This window comes from Scleropages formosus, chromosome 17 (genome assembly GCF_900964775.1).
Source record: "Scleropages formosus chromosome 17, fSclFor1.1, whole genome shotgun sequence".
Lineage (NCBI taxonomy): Eukaryota > Metazoa > Chordata > Actinopteri > Osteoglossiformes > Osteoglossidae > Scleropages > Scleropages formosus.
In genome coordinates this window covers 12,463,289-12,486,950 of record NC_041822.1, presented here as the reverse complement: position 1 = coordinate 12,486,950, position 23,662 = coordinate 12,463,289, and the positions used below count along the sequence as shown (strand labels likewise).

Here is a 23,662-nt window from a genome sequence, read left to right as displayed (position 1 = left end):
CACTACGTAATAGCTCACGTCACAAGGCGTATTTTCTCATTGGCTGCATTTTTAGGGGGGCGAACAACTCTGGAGAGTAATTGGACAAAAAATGTGTCATTAAAAATGAATCCCTCAACTGTCGAAACCGTGACCAAATGCAAATTTCAGCTGCAGTTAGGTTGCCTTGTAAAAGAGTGGAGAACCGGGCAACATGTAGTAAGTAAATTATTTACGACAACGGTTTGTCTGGTTTTGTTAAAATTATAATGATAAAAAATAATAATAGTTACTGACAGTATTTTAACGGGCGGTTACATTTTCTAATCCGTTTTAACATTTTGTACAGCTTAAGTCACGCAACGCCCCTAAGTTTGCAGATAAGTGTGATCTCGCGTTACTCTGTACTCTGCGTTTTTGGCGCGTTTGTAGCTTCGGCTCGCGAAGCTCTAAAGCTGACCACAGATCTCGCTCAGTTGCTAGCAGCCGTATTCATATAGCATTTGCGAGTCACGGTGTTAGCAATATTTGTAAAACGGTCATTGTTCTCTACTTTACTTACAAGTTAACAAGTGTTTAAATACGTTGAAAGCAGCAGCGCGTTTTAAAGCTTTAAATTATACACAAAATTTTTTCTTTACAGGAACGTATTAATTTAGAATTAACAAATGGCCCCCCATTCCATTCGCACTGGATGAGCCGGGCATTTGTAATATATATATACTGGTGAGCAAAAAGCCTTTTAAAAGGACATAACATACACTTCATACATTCAAATTTCCACTCATTTTATGTCACTTTTATTTTTGGCTTGACTAATTGAAATTATTTAAAATTTAAATAAATTAATTTGAAATTGGAAGAAATTAAGTTTGCAGTTTGTTAAACTGACTAATGAAATTTAAAGGAAAAAAACACAACTGTTTGTTTGAAGTCAGTGTTTTGTGTCTTTTCACTACTATATAGATATGAGCATGTAGAAAGTGTACATACAGCGAAGACAAGATGGACCCCTTGCGTATGTCACAAGCAGCTCAGTCATGGCTCACATCTACCTGGCACATCCAGGTGCCCTTGCCCTGGCTGGAGGCCTGTGTGCAGTGGATCCAGGATGAAAACAGAAGTACTCATATGACACAGGTCCAAGTGAACCAGCAGGTCTTTGAGCAGTGGCTGCTCTGTGACCTCCGCGATCTTTCCCACCCTGTCTTGCCTCCCGGCGCCTCGGAGGCTTTGAAGACAGAGGTGAGTGGTTTTTATTGCCTTCAGATGGATTCTGTGGTGGACATCAGCCAGCCAGCCTACAGCCAGCTTCAGCAATGGAGGAGGAAAGATTGCTCCAATGACAGTGTGTCAGCTGTCACACAGGCCACCCAGAGGCCCTGGGAAGTTAAGCCAATGCGCATGCTCATGCTGCAGCTGACTGATGGAGTGCACAACCTGGAAGGAATGGAATATAAACCGATCCCAGCCTTAAACACCAGCCTCAGACCTGGCACCAAGATCCTCCTCCAAGGGACCGTGCCGTGTCGGCTGGGGGTGCTACTGCTCAAGCCAGAGAATATTAAGGTACTTGGAGGGGAGGTAGAGAATTTAGTAGAGCGGAATTCACAAGGTAAGGTCCTCTGCCGTTTACTTGGCCTACCTGAAGACATCACTGAAGAAAGTGCAGAACAGCCAGTTGAGTCTCAGGAGAGTGATGAGGACCTCACCGATGAGATTCTACTTGCCAGCTTAGAAGTAGATGACCAGGTCATTGTGAGTGTGGAAGCAAGTGCCGATAGTGGATATGTTAGCAGGAGAGAGCCTGACAGTGGTTCTCGCCAAGACCCTTCCATCCAAAACAATGGCTCGCACCTCGAAGCCTTTACTGATAGCCCACAGGTGGTGGAAATTGTGGATGAAGACTTTGATGATATTCCTTTTGAGGAGCTGGAAAGTGAGCCTCTTGTTAATCCCAGCTTTTCAGCAAATGCAGAGCTGTCTTATGTCAGCCTTAGCTCCAGCACAGCATTGTCAAAATCCAGTTCCAGCAATGGCATGGATCAAGGTTACAATTTAACCAAAAATGATCCAAAAATCTACAGCAGAGGAGCTGTGCCACTGATGTCCCCTGGAAGTGCTAAAACTGGCAGAGGCTGGCGACATCACGTAGCTGCCTCAGATGATGTACGTGTAGTCTCAGAGGAGGAAATGGACTCTGCGGAATCTGGAACAGCCAACAACAGCTCAGCCTCTGTGAATGCATCTATCACAGTAGATACGACATGTCAGCTTCCTGGAACTGGTTCTAGTGAAGTTGTGACAGACTGCGTACCTTGCAGCAATATGACGGCCAAGGACTGTGACTTGCGTCCTTTCACTTACCTTTCTGTATTGCGAGCAGAAAAAACCTCTGCCGTTAGACTGGTGAGAGTGAAAGCGTTCATAGTTACTCTTCTTGGAAGCCTCTTGAGTAATACTGGAAACTGGCAGGTGAAGGTCACCATTTCTGATGGCTCTGATTATCTGGATGCTGATCTGTCTGACAGTGTACTTGTTGGCCTTATTGGCTTTTCAGTCTCAGAATCAAAAGCTCTGAAGAAAGACCCAGAACAGCGCAAAAAGGTCGCTGTAGGGCTTCAGAATTGCCAGAAGAAACTAGTGGACATGTGCTGCCTCATGACAATTGAGTACGATTCTGTCAGCTCAAAGGCGGTTGTCCTCAGTGCAGAAGAGGTCTCTGTGCAGGACTACAGGGACTTGGAGAACCGAGTCAAAAGCAGGCTGCGGTGCTAAAATTCTTTGCTATGATATAAAATTAATTTTTATTTAGTTCTATTTAGTATGTAATGCCATCTAATTTTGTATTAATATTTCAGTTTTTAATAGTCTTTTGAAATAAAATAATGAATTCTTTATTGTCCAAATTTTCTGAAATTAAATAACTTTAGCTTTAAAATTGAAGTTTATGTAAAAGGAAAATCACTTAATTGAAATAATGTGTCTTTTGGTTGACAAAAAATAGATTTTTGAGGAGGGTAGTAAGACCCTAGTTACAGTACTTGAGTTTCATCAAAGAAAAAAATGTTTGTATTCCCCTTCTAGAAGGGGAGATGGTCAAGATATATTATCTGACCATAATAAACATATACTGCCAGGAAGTACTTGTTGAGATTTTGGTAAGATTTTGAACACCCTAAATCTGGTCACAGTACAGTTCCAATTCTTAGATGACTGAATGAAATGGATAGACCATTTGGATCTCTTAGTAGTACACCTCTTTATCATAGAGGGGTTAATAACATTCCATGACATCATTCCATTAGGTAAATTTCTGTTGTGAGGGGGGTCAAATTACCACTATTTCTTGTGGGGAAAAATAGGTTCCTGGACAAAAAATATGACCTAATGTTAATTGAAGCTATTTTTCTAGAGGAGCAATGATAACACCAACAAATTGTACAATATTTGCAACAAAAATGATTTCTAGCTTGTATTTTAATGTTATACTTTCATTATCAATGTCCCCTTGTCAAATGCAGGTGATGGAGGTCTGTAGACTAGGAATCATTACTCGCAAAGCAGAGTACACAGTAGGCAGAGATTTTGCTCACAGGGTCCATGGTGTACACCCCATCAGCCTTGTGGCCAGTGATTCCAGGATAGGGTCTGGACACCTGAGACCCTGGCGAGGACAAGCAGTTAATGAAAATGGTTGGACTGGTGGAAGGATGGACCAGCTAAACAAGTTATTAATTTTGAATATTTGGCAGTAGGTAGTGTGGTGATTACTACACAATTGTTCCATTAAAAAAAAGTAGTCTTCCCTCACTTAACATCTGTTTAGTTAATTTTTTTGCTGCAAAGTCTCTTGGTTTTTAATACACTTCCTGTTTAATGTTCCGTTTTATCACTGTAATGTCGTCAACAAAAACATAGTGTTATCTATATTCTGAATCATGCACCATTATGCTGCCTTGTTGGGTACACATTACCCATAATGCACTAGTTTTGTAGTGATGCGGTTGCTTCTAAATGTTTGTCTTCTATTGTTTTCTAGTGGTATTTTCTGTACTGTGACAAAATGAGCTTCAGGAAAGTACAGAAAACATTACAGAAACTTGCTGAGAAGGAAGAAAAGCGAAACAGAATATCAATAATAGTTGAGGGCTTAGAAATAATAAAACATATAGAAAGGTGAACATGCAAAGATATAGAAATGTCGCTGAACGTGCCCATCACAGTGCACACTATTTTGGTCAATAGTAATAAAAAGCTAATGAAGAATAAACAAAAGTTACATGAACAAGGCATGTGATGGAAACACTTGAAAAATACCTGGTTCAGTGGATGGAGAGAGAGATGACACCGCCACAAACGACCGTCAACCTCTGCCTCACAATCAGCTGATGACTGACTTCTTTTTTTGTATTGAAGATTTCACTGTGTTTGCTGAGTACTGTTAGCGCTAGGAAATTGCTGGTTTGTCGTTAAAGATTTGTCAGTAGCTTATTTGTTAGTAAAATGTCATCTATTTTTTTTTTTTTTTTTTTTACAACTGCTAATTTCTTTTTTGGAGAACAAAATTTGTCAACCATGTTAATGTTTGAAAACTGTTGTTTCCTTCATGAGCAGGCATTTTACTATGTGTTACTGGACTTGTAGGAAATTGGTTGGTAGTGGGGGGAGTTTTGGGAACGCATTAATTTTTTTCCATTGAAAACTGTCTTTTCTTTTGTCGCCTAATGTTTTTTTTGGTAATGCTTGGATTTTCAGGAACGCATTAGTAACGATAAGTGAGGGAAGGCTGTATCTTAAAGTTGCAAGTTACCATTGGAGGAAAGCATCAAGTAAATGAGTTTATAATAAAACAAATACTGAATCTGCTAATTTAGCTGAATTTTATATTTACCTTGATTGTGATTGGATGAGATTGTAAATGTGATAGAGAAGAACTATATATGGTGTGTATGTATAATATATATATATATATATATATACACACACAGTATATACTCTATACGTACTACTTCTATACACTCACTTATATATACATAGTGTGTTTTGTTAAGGAAGAAATGTGATGGTGTTAACAAACTGAATAGAAATAGCCTGATTCACACCACTGAGGGACAAAAAAAAATTTGGTCTCTGTTCCAAGATGTCTAACAAAAGCTGTTGTACAGAATAAAATACCTGTTGTGGAAGTAAAATGTAACTAACAATTTATAGCTTGTGGTTGTTTTGCTATAGGGCACTCTGTCATATGATTACATATTTACATAGTCCTTTGGAGAAAAATGTCTTGTGTGTGTGTTTGCATTTGTAGCACACTGTTCCATACTTCTGTAACTATGTTTTTGTGCTTCATCTAAAAGTTGTCATATATTTGAATATTTTATTGTTTAATCTCAGCAAAACATTTGCGCAAAGGAAGAGTATGTGCACTGTTGTGTTCTTTTCCTTAAAAAAGGTCAAAATATTCATTTTAGTGGTGTGGGAGCTGCAGCATTTAGCATTCAGCTGTGTATTTTTGATATTTATTCTGTGGTCTTCTGTTTTATATATTCTTGCTTTGCGAATACATCTGTCCAAAGCAACTTGCTTCATATAGTTTGAACTTTTTTTTAACTGCTTGCTTGTTTATTGAATGAAAGCAGAAGTATCCCGGTCAAGGGCTCAACATTAGTCTCCTGATGAGATCTGAATATGCAGCCTTTACTCTCAAGTGTATGTCCTAATCCACTACAACACCTGCTGTCCTTTTAAATTGAGAGTTCATAGATGAGTGAAATATTTAAAGTGGATTCATCAGTTTAAAAGTTTTTAGAGTTTTTTTTCTCTGCTAACAAATTTCAAGGGAGCATTAGAAAACACCCTGCATAAAAATAATTGTGATGTAAACATTACAGTATGTGTCCAAGAGCATTACACCGGTGCTGGTAATTCAACAAGCAATTTAAACATATGCATACTGAGATGTAATTAATAAATTACATGATTTTGCCATGAGAGATTATACTTTTCTAATTAGCAGGTTGAGTGGTAAAAGATGGGGGGTAGAATTACTCAGTGGCTCATAAATTGCACATTGTCAGGGAGCGCCAGCAGTCCCCGGGCAGCCTTCTGGATGGCAAATGAATGCCCTCTACACTTTGTTTCAGAATTCCCCTATTCCATAACCCGTTTACCTTTTTCCTTATTGTGATGTGTTTCTAGGGCCGGCTGCCTCGTTCAGCTTCATTGACATTCAGCGTTGTGCCCGTGCAATAGAATTCACTGTCTGAATTCATTATTTGCTAATCAGGTTCAACATCTTAATTAGTAACCTGCGTTGCATTTCATTACTCTGTTATTTGGTAATTACTTGCCCCATGTATAAGAGCAGCTAATGGCAGGTAGTGAGAGCACATAATCTTGTGAAATTATATCCGCAGATGGACATGGAAAGAGGCAATATAGCAGGACCAGGGGTTACTAAACGGCTCTCCTGGAGGAAGCGGGAGAGCAAAATATATTGCATTATAATTTTACTGCATTCATTGCAACGCACAACTTTATGCTTTTTAGCATTATATCCATTGCACTATGCATCCATATGCACTATACTGGATTCAGTGAAGTGCATGTTTTTACATTAAATATTATAACCAAGTATTCCTTTTTTATAATGTTGATTACTAGTTTAATTTTTTAACTTAATTTGCTACACAGTAAAATATTATCCAGGCAACAATGACAGAGATGGCTGTAGTGTCCTACCGGAAAAGAAAAAAAAAAAAACTGAAAAATTGTTGGTTTAAAATGGGACAGATTACTTAATCACTTTATGATTAACAACTTAAAATGCTTTTCCTAAGTAATTAATATAGCTCTAATGGGGTCTTAACTCATCTTTAAAATAAAGTGAAAATGTAAGTACAGCACAGTATCTATGTTTAGCCGCAAAGTCCCATGTTTAAGTGCTCCTTTTATTCTCAAAATGATAGGCCCTAAAAGCAATGGTTTCTACCGTCATTAAACTAAAGTCGCTGAATTGTTGAAAATTCGTGTAAATTCACATTTTTAGCATTCGGGAAGTTTAATCAGTTTACAAGAAAATAAACTGCAATACCTTCAATTCTTCATCATCCTCATCGTTCTTATAATGCTGGGTCTGAGGTTTGAATCCTGTTTGGGGTGCTTTGCAGCGGACTGGCATCACGTCCTGGGTGTGTCCCCTCAGCCCTGCACCCTGTGTTGCCGGGTTAGGCTCCGGCTCGCCGCGACCCCGCTTGGGACAAGCGGTTGTAGACGTTGTTTGTGTGTGTAATTATTATTATTATTATTATTATGAACTCTGTTTCAGACACTGTACAGGGGTACTTAACTCTGAGGGAGAAAATTGCAAATGAGCGAAAGGACAAGTTGGGACAGTAGCGCATTAATTTCTCTAATGTTTCAATGTAGAGTATTTCATCGTCTGTATTTTTAGGAAAAAAATATTCAGACAATCTAAACTAATGTCTGTGACCCCAATTTGTGTGCTGTAATGCAGAGAGAAAAGAGCTTTCACTAAAGCTCGTCTTTGTCTAATTTTGTGTACTTCTCCAAATGGCCCCTCTACATGGGGATGGCAGCAGCCATTAAGGAGAAGTAACTTCGAAATTGGTACTATGAAACATTCAGTTAATTATCTCATTTGGCACAATGAGGGTAAGGGGCTTATGTTGGTCATCAGGGTGCTTTCAGTTTATTTGTAAAATGCATGTCTGATTTTTTTTTTTTAATTTTTTGGACGGAGATGTTGTCCTTTCAGTGTAGTTCTGCCTGTAGTGCTAATTCAACCCATGTTTATCCTCTGAACAATACATCCAGTCATGTAGGCCAATTTAATGTTGAATTCCACCAATTTGTAGGATTTAATTATTCTTTTGAAAGTTCATAATAAGTCCTCATTTGGATGTTTGCATCAGGCCCTAAAAAATAGATGTGCCCATGGGGATAAACACAGACACATGCATTACGTGATCCAATCTCAGCTTAATAAACCAAATTTTCAAGTCCTACATATGTTTAATGTGTAAAAATGGAAAAAAAAGACTTTGATATATGTCAAAACATTGAAATGTTATACAAAATAGCCCTCTGAGTGAATGCACAACCTGTTTCCAGTCGACTGCGAAACATTTACGTTTACTCGTTTATCTGGTGGTTTTCCAATTGTAAACTACCTACAATTATTTACCCATTTATACAGTGAGGTATTTTTTTTGTACTGGAGAAATTTAGGGTAAGTACCTTGTTCAATGGTACTAGAGCCGAAGGCGGTAATCACATGTGCGACCTTTGGTTCTAAAAGCAACGCCTTATGACTGTGCAAGACTGGGTATGTACATTGTCCAGGTCAACTTAATATTAAAAACTGATGTCATGACTATGTATGCACTTAAATCTCCTAGCCAGAAACAACACAAATCCCAAGAAAACATCTCTCCAGGACCTTCTGTTGGGTAAATCGCAGTGGAACAAAAAAATTCCCCTTGCTTCACTTGTTGCTCCATTGCTTCAAGGTATTTTGCAGTATTTCGTGTGCTAAACAAGGTTTTTTCCTGTGAATATACGCTCAGCTTCATTTGTATAACCAAAAGTGGAGATCTGGTGAAATGTGCAGTGAATACTAGATACTCCCCAGGGATGACATCCTCCATGACACTGAAGGAACTGGCCTAGTGCTGAACCAGAATTGCTTGATTAAATACATGGTTTGTTATTAGTTACAAACTAATCGCGTAGGATGAACATGGCAACTAAGACAATGACTATCTAACAAATACACATTTTATATTTAAATTGACTAAAGAATATTTCATAGTAGATGGAACGTTTGTAATCCGCCTACCTGCTGAACAATCTGTAGAGGCTCATCTCTTGAGCTAACGTCTGTTTGCAAGGCAACGCTGAGCATCTTCTAGATATGAGAATGTGTTCCGCCAGCACAGATCTACAGACTGATGTTCTCAGGCCCTTCACCTTCAAAAGCCATCGGTGGAGATTTTTTATTCGTAAACAACGGTGGAACAATGCGACAACAGCATCTTTAAGAACTTCTGCATGGACATGGTAAGCTTTGGCGAAAAAAACTGTGAGAATTACAGAGTAAATTAATTTGGTGCCCCCATTCAGAGACAAACCCAGGAGTAGTTAAAAGGCTATTACCTCCAAAGAGAGAAATAAAGGATGACAAGTTCACAATGGGATTTTAAAAATTGCTGCCATCTCTTTTGACCCGTTTCTATAGCAGGGTTCATTTACTCTATATGAAATAATTACATCAATTTGAACATATTCTGCAAAAGAAATGTATTTCAGTGCCAGCTCCAATAGAAAAGAACAGTCTGGCCTCCACTTCTGCAACGTGTTCGCAGGCACTGGCTGTCAGCAGAATTGAATCCATCATTCTTTTATGACCAATGGAGTGTAATTTGATCAAATTGTAAAACCCCATTTCCGTCCTGACAACAGCTTTGGTCCCCTGAATTTTGAATAGTTTAATAGCTCCAGTCTAATAACATTTCGGATTAAAAATGAAAAAGAAAGAAGACTAAATGGTTATTAATAAGAACAGAAAAGTAAGAATAAAAGGTTTAGCCTGGAGAGTGAGGTCAGTACCTCTAAATTGTGCCCCTTTTTTGTTACTTTTTTATGGACTGACCGCAGACCTTCCCAACCCACAGCTTCTCAATTGGGACAACCTCTCGATGCTCTCGGATGTCTACAGCTGGTCACAAAACACACGTATGCCTTTGTATGCACCCACAACCAGTCCAACAGGATTATAACGAATGTTTTCCCAAAGAGGATGTTGCCAATATATGTGCGGTGCTACCCCGCCACTTACCCGGCAGATAGATCACCCTCCTTGTTTGTCCTTCCCTAAAAACAAATAACACCAAGACCACAAGTAAGCTGTCTGCCCTGAATGCAAAGCACAGCATTTAAGTGTGTTTATGGGTTTCTGTAACGTCTTTTATTCATGAAGGAGGGTATGAGTGAAAAGGCCATGGGCTAAAAGGAAAACCATGTAATCAGACAACAATGATGGAGGGAGAAGGTGCAAAAAAGGAGAAATTAGGGCCACCGAAGGTCAGGGGGACTGGGGGGTCTAATCAGCATCACTCAAAATGACTTGCATGTCGTTGACTGCTGACGCCACCACAATGATGGAAGGTTTTTTTGTTCCTCAGGCAACGTCTGCCAGGGGTTCACACAAAGGCGAGCAGTGCACGGTAAATAAGAGGATGTTTCTTAACACACGAGAATTTCCAAGGGAGAGACGACTCTGTGCATGTCGATAGGACCACGTACCTCTGTGCTGGATGCGGAAACAAAGTTTCCCGCAAACTGTGTGTTTACACCCTATTTCTCTCCTAAGGTTTGCTTGTTTGACCGTGAATGATGCACAGAAACACAGTAAAACACAGTTAATTCATAGGCCTGCAAATTTTGATCCTGGTGAAGAGATGAATTTGCAGTGACCTGGGCTTCTGGAGTCTTCCTCAACAGAACCCTACAGGCCGATGGGAGGATGAGGTACCACCGAGCACTAAGAAACACCAAAATGTAACCAGACTATGCGTCAAAGGAGGCAGCTGTCCCTCCTCACTACATTTCGTCAGGTTTATGGCGCACAGCACGCTCCTAATTATTTTTCTTTAATTTAAGATTATTTTAATAGGACTGATGCCATGGTAACAGCGAGAGTATGCTGTCTGCAGCAAAGGAGCTGCATTGGTTTTGGTATTTACAAAATGTGGCCAATAGATTTTATTTATTAACTACACACAGGCTGCAGGTAAACTTTAAATATTATAAATTCAGCACGAAATATCACTATATATTCCCCCTTGGGCCTGGATTTTAGACCAGCTGTGACAGTGCAGCCTGAGGGCTGGATGTGGCCTGCCTTTTTACATAACATCGCCTGCAGAACATTTATAAAATCATTAATATATACCAGTGGTTCTCAACCTTTTGGAACTAAAGCCCCCCCGCCCATGATTAGATAGATCATTTTTTAAAAAAATTTTTTGTACTTTAACTTTTATGTTTTTTTTTTTCTTTTAAAACTATATGAAGGACAATAGTGGAACACACCCTTAATGTGATATGCAAACTGGGACGTAGGGTGCGTTTCGCTAGCCGTGCCATTATAAATTAGTGGGAAACGTGCTCTTGCTTCTTTTCCAAAGAAGCGCAATGCGCGGTTCAATGTCGGACAGCGCAAGCCTGAGGTCATTCTCCACCTGCAGGCGATTTCGGTATTTTGTTTTCAACGCAGTCAATTTTGAAAACCCGGCCTCGCACAAATAAGCTGAGGCGAATGGAAGCAGCAATTTAACGGAAGCGTCAGACAACTGAAGATATTCTGTCATCACAGTCAACCAAAATGAAGGCAGAGAGCAAGAGCTATAGACTTTTTAGCTGGAGGTGCTGACGACGGAGCACCGCCACAACTCCTTTTAGCACGTGTGATGAACTTATCCATACCAACTTATCACCATGGATTAGTTTGACTGGTATCTCTGAGGTTCTGACTCGTGTCTACACTGCCAGCTATACATAAAAGGCGGGCTTAAGCTCCGCCTCTCCAACTCAGAAAGAAAATGCAGAGGGAGTAGGAACGCTTTAAAACTTTTAATTATAATTATTCTTAAATATTTTTTAAATAATGAAGAGATTTTTACAGGTTTTTCATTTTTATGCACATTCTAATTGAAAAGCAATAAAATACACTGAGTACCCAAATGATGACCTGTCTCTGTGCTTTCTTGGAAACAATTTGCGCCCCCCCCCCATTGAGAACCAATGATATATACACTATACTTGAGTGATATAAACTATTGAATTACATTGTAATAGAATTATAGACATACATACTTGAACATGCACCGTACCCAAATAAGATGCAATTAAATAATTAATCAGTTTAGTCATTTAAGATTCAGTTTTCAGACTTTTAGTATGCAGACCTTGGACCAGCTGACAATGATTGCTCCCCTTCGTCAAAAACAAAGGTTGAACACCGCTCCTTTAGAGGGTCCTGGGGGCAGCATTATGTAATTAACAGCGCTGGGGTAGGGTGCGGACAGGTTGTCAAAGAGAGATGCTAAGGTAGGGTGGGTGGAAGAGTTTGCATCAATAGAGGGTCCAGGTGTAACAGTTTCTTGGGAAACAGTGCACTAATGGAACTAATCATTTTAGTAGTGAAGTATCAGAATTCATATTGCTCTGCCAATAATTTCTGCTTCAAACATATGTCGAAGACTTCCCCTGGAAAGCAAGTCTTTGGAATGTGGGGGGAATCCACAAAAAAAAACCTGAAACGGCATGAAAACTACATAGACAGAGCTGAACCTTTGAATGTACAACCTTGGAGATCTGGAGAGGCAATGCTGCTTCCTCAGTTTTATTAACAATGTACCTAATGTGATTACATACAATATGACCAGGATTTCAACTACGGCTAGAAGCGCGGCGAATTAAGCAGGAATGTTGCTACACTTGATAAAATAAGTAAATTACAGTTTCTTGATTGATCTGACACATTACTCCAAATGAATGTAATTGCTCTCAAAGCAATTAACACAGCCAACTAAACACTCTTACCTTGACCAAACAGTTCAATTCCACTGCATAAAGTAGTACTGCCTTTTCTTCTACTAATGCATTTACTAAAATTAAATATTATCAAATGTACAATTGTGTGGTCTATTGACTGTATAATGTAGTCTGATGTACACACAGAAATACATGAATGCAAATACACGTTTATCGTGAAGTTCTCTATTGAGGAGTTCCGTATAACAGAAGCTACTGCCTCAACATCTCCACAGGCCTCTTCCATTGCTTGAAGATGACTGTAAAGGTTGTAATCATACACTTTCCATCTCCAACAGGAGAAGAACTCCTCAACTGAATTCAGGGAGAGAGAATATGGTGGAAGGAACACCATTGTGAAACGTGGGTGATGCTCAAACCACTCCTGCACCCGCGCCAAATGGTGGAATGGCACATTGTCCCAAAACTACAAAGTCTCAAGCCATTTGCTTCTGGTCAACCTGCAGGAAGAAGATTTCATTGAGGGAGTTCAAAAAAATTTGTATCCTTTCGGTGTTGTATGGCCCCAAGACAACACTGTGTGCCACAACACCAGTAGTTGAAATTGCGGCAGACATGGTGATGTTGCCTCCCCTGCTGTCTAAGGACATTGGTCATCGTGCCACAGTCACATTCCTCCCTCTTCTCCTTTTTTGTTAAGATTAAAGCCAGCTTTATCAATACACAGGTACTCAAAATGAGTAGTACTCCTATCCAACTCCAAAATCCTCTAGAGTAAGAACACAAGGTACAATAAGTTAGTGTTTTTCAAAGTAATGGTATTGATTGCAAAGTTTATACTGTAGTTGTTACAGAACAGTCAGTTCCCCTTTGACACAGCACTATGCCCAGAGACGCCTGAATTTTTCCACTTACAGTGGAATAGTATATAGACAATATCTTTGTATTTACAGTAAAAGTGCAGTATTTGTGTGACTTACACATACTTGAGCAAACTGGAATCGCAACTCCTTCACTCTGATAAAGTTCTTTTCAAAGGGCACTTTGTATACCTGCTTCATCCAGATGGCATTTCTCCTCACAACACGATCAGTTGTGGCAAGGCTGCATTGCTGAATATTCTGGAATACTTGGTTGTCCTGTATTATTCTTTGCTTTGAGGCAGATGGTGTTGTTCTGGACCACCATGTCAACAATGGCATGCGCTTGTTCAATTGAAAAGAGTCTTGTTCGTCCACTTAAATGTTGTCAAACTTCCATTCTGACAAATGTTTGGATGAGTACAAACATTTATAGTAAAGAACTAAAGTACTAGAGTCTAACCATCGCAGTACAATGGTATGGTTACTTTCCAGTTTTTCCACTCTGAAATGTGCAGATAATTGAAGTTAATGTGGATCTGGTTATGTTGGGCTGAACTCTCTGCCCAGCTTCTCTGAAGGAGAGACCATGATTTATGACATGGTCAATTAGGGTGGCCATCATTTCATTTGAAACCCATCTGTAGCCATTCCTTCTGCCTCTCCTCCCTCCTTCTCCACTCTGCTGTCCCCTTCCTCGCTGCTTATGTCTTGTTACATTTTCTTCTCCTGCTCTTTCCACTACACCATTGCCCTCCACTCTACCCATCTCTTCTCCATCTACTCCTCTCCCTACATCTACATCTACATCTACATCTACATCTACATCTTCACCTCTCCCCTTATCTCCCTCTACCCCCTCTACCACCTCTCACTTTTACATGTCTTCCTTTTCCCATTCTTATTCTTTGTCTTTTTTCTTTTCTCCTTTTATAATTGTAGGAATTGTGATAACTGTGTAATCAATTAGGAAATTAGCATTTCCTGTGTTGTGTGTATTACTAAATTAGGTGATATCAATTTGGGGCTCATTGAGAACATACCATATGTAACTGAGCATTGAACAAATGACAGAGTTTTCCTTGTTGTGCTTAGCAAAATGGTACATAAATGTTTGTGATTTGTGCTAAACCAATGAAAGACATGCAATTGCTTTTTTCCTGATATATTACAGTTCTGGTTAGCTGTATGAACTGTTGTGTAAACATTGCAGAATTTTGTGCACAGTGTTTTGGGAAAAGTATGCATGTCATTGAAAGTAGTATGAGATAGACAAGAATTTACAATCTATTTAGGACAATGAATGAAGTGTTCAGATGGCAGTGTTAATTGTTTTGAGAGCAGTGACCGGAGTTTGGAGTAATGTGTCAAATCGATCGAGAAAAATTGTAATGTGAGTGGCACAATGCCTCTGTGGAGTTTGTATGTTCTCCCGGTGTTTGTGTGGGTTTCCTCCAGGTGCTCTGGTTTCCCCCCACAGATATACTTCAGGTGAATAGTTAACTCTAAAAAAAAAAGACCCTGAGCATCTGTATGTGAGTGAGTGAGCGAGTGTTCTGCTCTGCTGAATAGATGGGTGAATGACTGCATTCGGCACTGTGCATCACACTAGATAAAGGTGTTAGCTAAATGCTAGCTAACCTAATGCTAAATGAACATAAACATTGTACATTGCTTTGGACAACAGCATCTGCTAAAAGAATAAATTTAATAGCTTATACTTCTACATTGTGTGTCCCTTCCCCCTCCAGCCTTGCGCCCTGTGTTGCCGGGTTAGGGCCCGGTTTGCCGCAACCCCACTTGGGACAAGTGGTTTTGGACTCTGTGTGTGTGTGTGTGTGTGTGTGTGTGTGTGTGTGTGTGTGTGTGTGTGTGTGTGTGTGTGTGTGTGATTATTCTAACTCTTGGGTCTAACACAAATATAGGATTTTCAGTGATCCAAAAATGTGTAAATCTTGATAATTCCGTTTGACCAGAAAGTCAAAATAAAATATCTGAATTTGGCCCACATCGAAGCTCCTCTAAATTCATGCTCAGAATTAAATGTCAAGGATTAAAGTATTTTAACAGCTACTAAAGAAAATATGAATTTGCAAAGTCACATTGTGTTAGTACACTTACCCTTCTGTGTTTTCAGGACAAGATGGCAATGCCAATGTGTTTCCTGTCTATTTTTTGCAGATAATTTATATTATTTTGTTATATAACAGTAAGAAATAGCATAAAACAATTGAAAATCATTGTTTGGTATCAATACCCGATTATAAAAAATCCAACTGCCTATGTTTTTTTTTTGTGATTTTGTATAATTGGCAAATGTGTTGCTGACCCTGGTCTAAAAATGTGCTTCTGTGTAATTTTCTCTGGAATTGCATCATTCATATACTGAGCTTCAGTAAAAATTCCTTTAACCTCAAAACATTTCTTTTTTCCAGACAGAAAATTCTCATTTTTGTATTGGTCAGAGGAGTTGCGAGACAGCCCCATCTTTGACAGCCCCTCATGCTTTGGAATAAGATCAGGACCACACTGATCCTGTGCTGGACAGGTGGTTATTGATAAAAATGAATTTATTTATGTCTCGTTCCCTTTATGAACAATGCTTTCGTTTTTTTCCGAAGACACATACAGAGTAGATGAAAAGGAATAGAAGGCAGCTGTAAAGTGAGTCAACAAGTAATACCGTAGCAGATGTCACACTTGTAGGCCGCTTCCTTCAAATGATACACTCTGCGCAGTGAGATACAGCCTTAACTATCTGTGATCAGTGTGGTGATGCCTTGACAATCCATGGATAAAAAAGAACTCGGGAACTGATTAGGTTCTATTTACGTGAACTGAGTTATGGAAATGCAGTTGGATAAAACCAAATTCTTTGACCTCGTGGAAAGAGTTACTTTATTTCAAGACATTTATTAACGCTTCAATTAATAAAATGATAGAACACAGTACCTGGTAGGAAGCCCCCATGACTGTGTTGAAGTTTTTACATTAGGGTTAAATTTTAAATTCTAGGTAGCTTATTTCTTTGGAAACTTGGAGTGGAGTGTAACACTTGTGTAAATTGGGCACCTGAACCAAGGTAAAAATGCATGTATTACCAAAGCATGGAGTTCGATATAGGGTTCGCTCTTCTGCCAATCCCTTTTGACAGGTTTGAGGCAGAGACGGCACAGCTTGTTCCCTGCACCCGTGCGCTTTTGGTCCTCGGGGTTGTGTTCACCCCGTGCTTTCGTCTGAGTTGAGCTCATCAGGGCTGCTCCGAGAGAGACGGAGCGCTGAAAGCTCTGCCCGGAACCCACTGAGAGCACTCCACTATCGCAGGGGTTTAAGTGGCATGCACAAATACATTACCCTGCATGGATGGAGTGGATTGACATTTTTTAAATATAAAGATGTATCTTTCATATTTTCTGGCCCAGTGGATGGATGGGTCTGAGGCTGGAATTCAGTAATAAAACATACAGTATAAGGAGCACTCTTTGGAATGGGGTACTTTGGGAATCAAGGAAATATTAATTTCTGTCTCACAGTTAGCAGAAAATTACTGGAATTCTCAAAGAGCCCAGAATTCTCAAAATCCTTCAAGATGACCTTTTTTCAGTGAGTGGACATCATTTGACAGGACCGCAAAGCCAGTGCTGGTACTTTACCTCTCTTTACCTTCATGGATAAGTACTGAAGTTATCCTTTACTTCTCTAACTGTTCTTCTATCCTCCTTTATGACTTACCTCTCCCTGTCTTGTTGTGTATCTTCATCAGCGTGAGAGGTTGTACATCCTCTTCTGTCTCAGTGGAGGAAGGACCAATACTCGAGAGACGACGAGAAATTCAACATGGGAGGTGGTTCAGAATTGGACTGCGGATTTAGTGACCCATCACATTTGCAGATACAATAAGATGTTTAGTCTCTAAAAAGCAGAACTCCGCTGGTGTGTGGAGAAGAATGAGGTTCTTGGGATTTCAACTATCAGTGGCACCAACTTCCTTAATAAAATTCTAACAGACTTTGTCAGGGTTTTATAACTACAGTATGTTAACCACTGACCAAGAAAAAAGAATACATAAGCTGAGTGAAGTTTACATGTTTATTCTGTTGAAACATCCCTTTCTATGTCTTTATCTGAATCACCTGTTGAGCAGGGGTTTTGGTAGGTTCTAGAAAAAATGGTACCACTGCTAAATCTATTGTATAGATTGTGTTGTAATTTTCCCACAGTTAGGTGATAAAATTAATAATAACATGATTTCATTTGAATTTTAATTTTTCCCAGAAACCTGTTTGTACACATCAGGTGTCATTAAAGCCCTACTTTGTTTATTTTTTGAGAGAACAATCCTTGCTGTAGTTTTCCTTTTTCACAGCTTGTTGCGACTTGTGCCAGTCAGCAGTGTATTGTTCTCGTATGATTTGCCTTGATACAGACCTGCATCAAAGATAACTTAATTGCACCCATTGTATGTCAGTTTAAGTGGCTTTGTAAATATAACAGAGAGGTTAGAATAGTTTCGAGCATCTATATTTTAATAAAACATAGATACTGAAATCACAGCCTCCAAAGATGTGGTAACTCTTCAATAGAAGTTTTAAATACAGTCATATAATGGGGTTAATTTGTTCCATGAAATCACCCCTTTAGTGAAGTTCATGTTGTGAGGGGATCAAATTACTATAATTTCTTATGGGGCTGAAAAACTGAGTTCCTAGAAAAAAAAAAGTGTGTCACATAGAATTCATTAAGATACTAGAGCAAAAGATATTTTTATACGTAGTAATGATAATACCAAAATATTTTATATTTCTAAGAATATTTCTAGGTTGTCTTTTAATGTTATATCTTTATTCATGTATTCATTCATTATTAATAACTGCTTATCAAATTTATCAAATTCAGGATGGCAGAGGTCAAGAGTCTATCAAGGAATCATAGGGAACAACACAGGGTGCATTTTGATAATGAGACTCATGATGTTTATGATATGAAGAAACAAAGTTCACAGGATCACTGCCTATGTCTTTTATTGTGCAAAGCAAATAGACACCATGCTGTCAGGGGTCCCAAAAATAGTAGCTACTCGCAACAAAGGATACTGTATTCATGTCATAAAAGATGTTGATACGATTTAAATTTTTGTGTTTGAGTTCATAGTTACTTGTTTATAGTTTATTTTAAAATGCTCTTATGAAAGGGAAGCAGGTAGCACAGTGGTTGCTACACTAAGCTGCTCCAGTAAGAAAGGACCTTAAAACAACTGGGAAACTGATAGTGTAGTGGTTAAGACTACTTTCTTTGGATCCAAAGGCTTCTGGTTTAAATCTCATCTACTGCTGGAGTAACTTTGAATAAGGTAGTTACTCTGAATTGCTCCACTAAAGTTACCCAGCCGTGTAGAAGAGTAAACTGTTGTAGGTATCTTAAAATTATAAGCTGATTTGGATAAAAGGGTGAGCTAAATGAATTCATCATCATAATAATAATAGTACTGCTGAATCTGCTAATTTAATTGCAATTGATATTTGCCTTAATTGATGGTTGTGATTAGTTGAGGCTGTCAGTCTAATACAGAGCAAGTAAATAGTTGGTTTTGTAACAAAAATCAACCCAGTCAGTCGGAAAAAGGTGGATTGCCCCCTCTGGGTTAGGGGGGAGTTGCTCCCTCAAGTGGAGGAGTTTAAGTATCTCGGGGTCTTGTTCACGAGCGAGGGAAAAATGGAGCGGCAGGTCGACAGACGGATCGGTGCGGCGTCCGCAGTAATGCGGTCATTGTACCGGTCTGTTGTGGTGAAGAGGGAGCTGAGTCGTAAGGCAAAGCTCTCAATTTACCGATCGATCTACGTTCCTACCCTCACCTATGGTCATGAACTCTGGATCATGACCGAAAGAATGAGATCGTGGATACAAGCGGCAGAAATGAGTTTCCTCCGCAGAGTGGCTGGGCGCACCCTTAGGGATAGGGTGAGGAGCTCGGTCACCTGGGAGGAGCTCGGAGTAGAGCCGCTGCTCCTCCGCATCGAGAGGAGCCAGTTGAGGTGGCTCGGGCATCTGTTCCGGATGCCTCCTGGACGCCTCCCTGGGGAGGTGTTCCGGGCTTGTCCCACTGGGAGGAGGCCTCGGGGCAGACCCAGGACACGTTGGAGAGACTATGTCTCCCGGCTGGCCTGGGAACGCCTTGGGGTTCCCCCAGAGGAACTGGAGGAGGTGTGCGGGGAGAGGGAAGTCTGGAATACTCTGCTCGGACTGCTGCCCCCGCGACCCGGCCCCGGATAAAAGCGGAGGAAGATGGATAGATGGAATCAACCCAATCAACCAACGTCCACAACCGCTTGTTCCGAGGAGGGTCGCGGCGAGCCGGAGCCTAACCCGGCAACACAGGGCGCAAGGCTGGAGGGGAAGGGGACGCACCCAGGACGGGACGCCAGTCTATCACAAGGCACCCCAAGCAGGGCTCAAACCCAATACCCGCCACACAGCAGGCACTGGCCAAAGCCACCGTGCCACCACATCCCCATAACAAAAATCACTTGAAGGCAACCAGTGTTTCCAGAGTAATGTAGAGGATACACACACACACACATTTTCAGAACCGCTTGTCCCATACGGGGTCACGGGGAACCGGAGCCTACCCAGTAACACAGGGCATAAGACCAGAGGGGAAGGGGACACACCCAGGACGGGACGCCAGTCCGTCACAAGGCACCCCAAGGGGGACTTGAACCCCAAACCCACCGGAGAGCAGGACTGTGGTCCAACTCACCGCGCCCCACCCCCAATGTAGAGGATAATACTCTAGATTTAGCTAGACAACAGCTAAACTTACACCACTGAAGAAAAACAATCTTATGGGTCTGAAACACCAAGTGTGTATCTCTGTCCCCAAATGCCTGACAGAAGGAACAATGTCATCATACAGAATAAAAATACCTACTGTGGAAATAAAACAGCAATGTGACCAGCAAAAATGCTGTGGATCTGAATAACAAGCTTTTATATTAATGAAATGGTACTGGATATTTTTTTAAGCTGTTACAGGAATTTTTTTATTCTACAGGACGATGTTGTGTAGGGGATGAGTGTATAAGACTGTGTACTGCGGTACGGAACCGCCTTACAGCATCTGAGTGAAAATTTGAATACAAAGACTACGGGTGCCTTAAAGGTGGGATTTGAAAAGGGAACTGTATGCACTCCATCTGAAAACATCTGTGCTAATAAAATTCCTCCCCCGGTGAGCCCATTTCAGAATCAGACCGACTGAACACGTCGAACAAGGTACTCATGAGATATGACTGGCTGCACAGCTGAGCGTCCGCCGATGAAGCGTCGGCCTATCAGTCAGGTCTTCCTTTCATTGTCCACTGAGGAGCAAAGCAGCTGGAAGCCTTAGTGTGCGTTGCGGCATTCACACGAACCCACCGAACACAGATCCAGACACGAATTTATTAGTTGCACTAGGACTCCTACAGAAAAATACTCTGCTCCCAGGTTGTACTACACACCGTATCGCTTGCTGTTGTCAAGGCTCAGATTGACAAAGTTTACATCATTTCGGTAGTCTGATCATTCTCTCTAGGATAAAATTTTCTCCCATTATTGATGTGCACTTGCTGTTTTAGGCCCAGTAAATTCTCTTCCTCTGTAAATGTCCACTGGTGAAGCCAGAAACACAATCGAAAAGGTGATTTTGACTATTTGAAGCTGGTGGGATCTCCAAGAGTTCAGCTATTGCATGCATAGTTACTATCGGGATCAGAGTATTCTTCTTTTGCCCTTTTTACATCAAAACTTGGTTTTAACCTATAGGAAAAAAGTGCAGTTTTTGACTGTGATTTGAACTCAGCTCGACAGAAACAAAACATTATAAAGCAATAAAGGAAAGTTTATGTCTGACGCGGACATGTGCAAGTGTGTACTTTGTAACTATGGAACAGATCAGGTTTTAAGCAGAATTAAAAATAAGGGAATGGGGTTTTTTTATATTTTTAAGTTCGTGAAAAGAGTTTATGTGCATACCGTTTTTTATGACACTAAATTTAGTTAGAAAAGCACTGGTCACCCAAATTATAAGTCTTAAAGGATGAAAACAACACTGAGTGCTCTTGTCTTTTTTCGATAATTATATGCTGCCATTGAAGCATCCTGAGCTCTGCTTGTGATATTTCTTTAGACCTAAAGAGGGGAATTTATGTACTTTTCTTGTAGACCAATTCGGCAAGAATCTGTAAACACTCGAGGAGGCCATGGCAACTGTGCTTGTGATGCATTGTGGTCTAAGGTAACCATTCCCATTCTGCACCCATCTTTCTTTCCCACTTGTCCCCAAAGGCTCCTGTTCCCCTTTCTCTTTCAAAACATTAAAAGAGTCTGCAGGGTGACAGGATATGTCATGTGTTCCAGAAGACATCTTCAGTAGGTCTCCAGGAGCTGAAATCTTTGTCTTACATAAATACATCAGCAAAGTGGGGGAAAAAATCTTATCAGAATGGACATCTTTCGATGACTAGATTCCTAGAATCATGGAACGTAAAGGATGCCAGTTTATACACACACGCACACACACATATAAAATCTATTTATTTATTTATTTGGTCTGTGGCTGAATTGACTAATTGACACAACAAAGAGCTGTGTTTTTTCTGACACTCTACCCACTTCATATTGCATTATTAAGAAAGGACATCAGCCCAAAAAAAGCATATTTCAGTGCACAGCAAAAATAACAACAAAAAAAAAAAATAATAATAATGATAAGAGCTAATAATTACATTGATGTTAGCTTCCGAGAGCCAGTAATGGCCTTTTAGTACAACCATGTTCATTAGGAACAAAAAAACAACTGCGGCGCAGAGAGGATTGAAATGCCGCTCTTCAAATTGGTCCCCCAGCGTTTTGCACAACGTGCGGCCAGCCATGGGCGCAAACATTAGACTCCCAGCAGGAGATGACCAATTACGCTAAATGTGTGTACCCACACAGCAAATTCACAGAGGCACGTCTTCGGGGCCAGAATATACATGCTTGATTTATGGCTTCTGGAGAAAGTGAAAGTAATGCACCCTTGGCTTGTAAGTGCACATACTACACAACAGCTTTCATTGATGGAACAACCTGTTCTGCTGCTCCTCCTCAACCAGAGTTCATTCTCCATGGCATTCAGAAGGCATTAGACATGCGAGTCCGCCACGTCTCCACCATACGTGTAGGAAAAGGCCGATAGATCTGGCCCATGTCGCAAGCACCATACTGACATACTGTGTCTTTTCTGTCACCTTGAACAGAGTGTGCATGTTGTGTTTGCAGCAAGTTTACAAATAGTGGGTTGTTTCTAGTTGCTGTGCATGACATCAGGAGTCAGATGTGCTATCTGGAACACACACACACACACACACACACACCGTCTGAACCGCTTGTCCCATACGGGGGTCGCAGGGAGCCAGAGCCTAACCCAGTAACAGAGGGCGTAAGGCTGGAGGGGGAGGGGACACAACCAGGACAGGATGCCAGTCCACCGCAAGGCACCCCGAGCAGGACTCAAACCCCAGACCCACTGGAGAGCAGGACCCAGTTCAACCCACTGTGCCACCCCGCCCCTCTGCTGTCTGGAACCTTTAATAAAATATTTAGGAAAAAAGGGTTCTGGTGAAAACCACCACTTAGTGTTTATTCAATATACGGTACGACTTTTTACTTAATAAACACCTTCATCCAAAGTGGTTCATGGAAATTTTATGCATTTTATTTTATTGTCTGTTTAAATAATTTTTTACTGTGCTTAAGAGTTCAACATTTTAATAATGTGTCAAGTTCCTTGTAACTAGAACGTCTATTGTCCCTATACCTCAGTGTTTCAGTTTAACACATATAATCCCTATAACTCATTCTCTATTTTATTTCATTCACTGTGTATTATAGGACAAGTCAGTATATGGAATGGTGTTGTACATATTTAAAAATGTCTAAACTATAAAACAAACCAGTATCCAAATTGTAGTACTCGTTAGTTTCCATGTACTCTAAGGGACAGTAAAATATCAGAAAATTTGTCATGAGTTACTACCAGGTTGGACAATTAACTTCGGACCAGCAACTGCATGGACCTCAGTAGTTATTATTCTTCTGCTTTGGTCACACCGCTACCAAAGCCAGTTTGTAATTTTACCCCTTTATACAACTGGGTTTGTCTACTGCAGTAATTAAGATCATTTACCTTTTCAAGAATAGCAGGGCTTCCCCAACACTTG

The 23,662-nt window shown here is 40.3% G+C and overlaps 1 protein-coding gene across 1 annotated transcript; it reads left to right on the top strand.

Annotated features, from left to right (window-relative positions):
• Window positions 1–163: 163 nt before the first annotated feature.
• On the top strand, window positions 164–2,757 carry rmi1 (RMI1, RecQ mediated genome instability 1, homolog (S. cerevisiae)). Its single transcript, XM_018758994.1, has 2 exons — window positions 164–198; window positions 946–2,757. Exon 2 carries the CDS (start codon window positions 985–987, stop codon window positions 2,755–2,757), a length of 1,773 nt encoding a protein of 590 aa, XP_018614510.1. The 5' UTR covers window positions 164–198; window positions 946–984.
• Window positions 2,758–23,662: the final 20,905 nt, after the last annotated feature.

Excerpts from the sequence above, each read along its gene's own strand:
- rmi1 (XM_018758994.1), top strand. The coding sequence starts at position 985 with ATGGACCCCTTGCGTATGTCACAAGCAGCTCAGTCATGGCTCACATCT.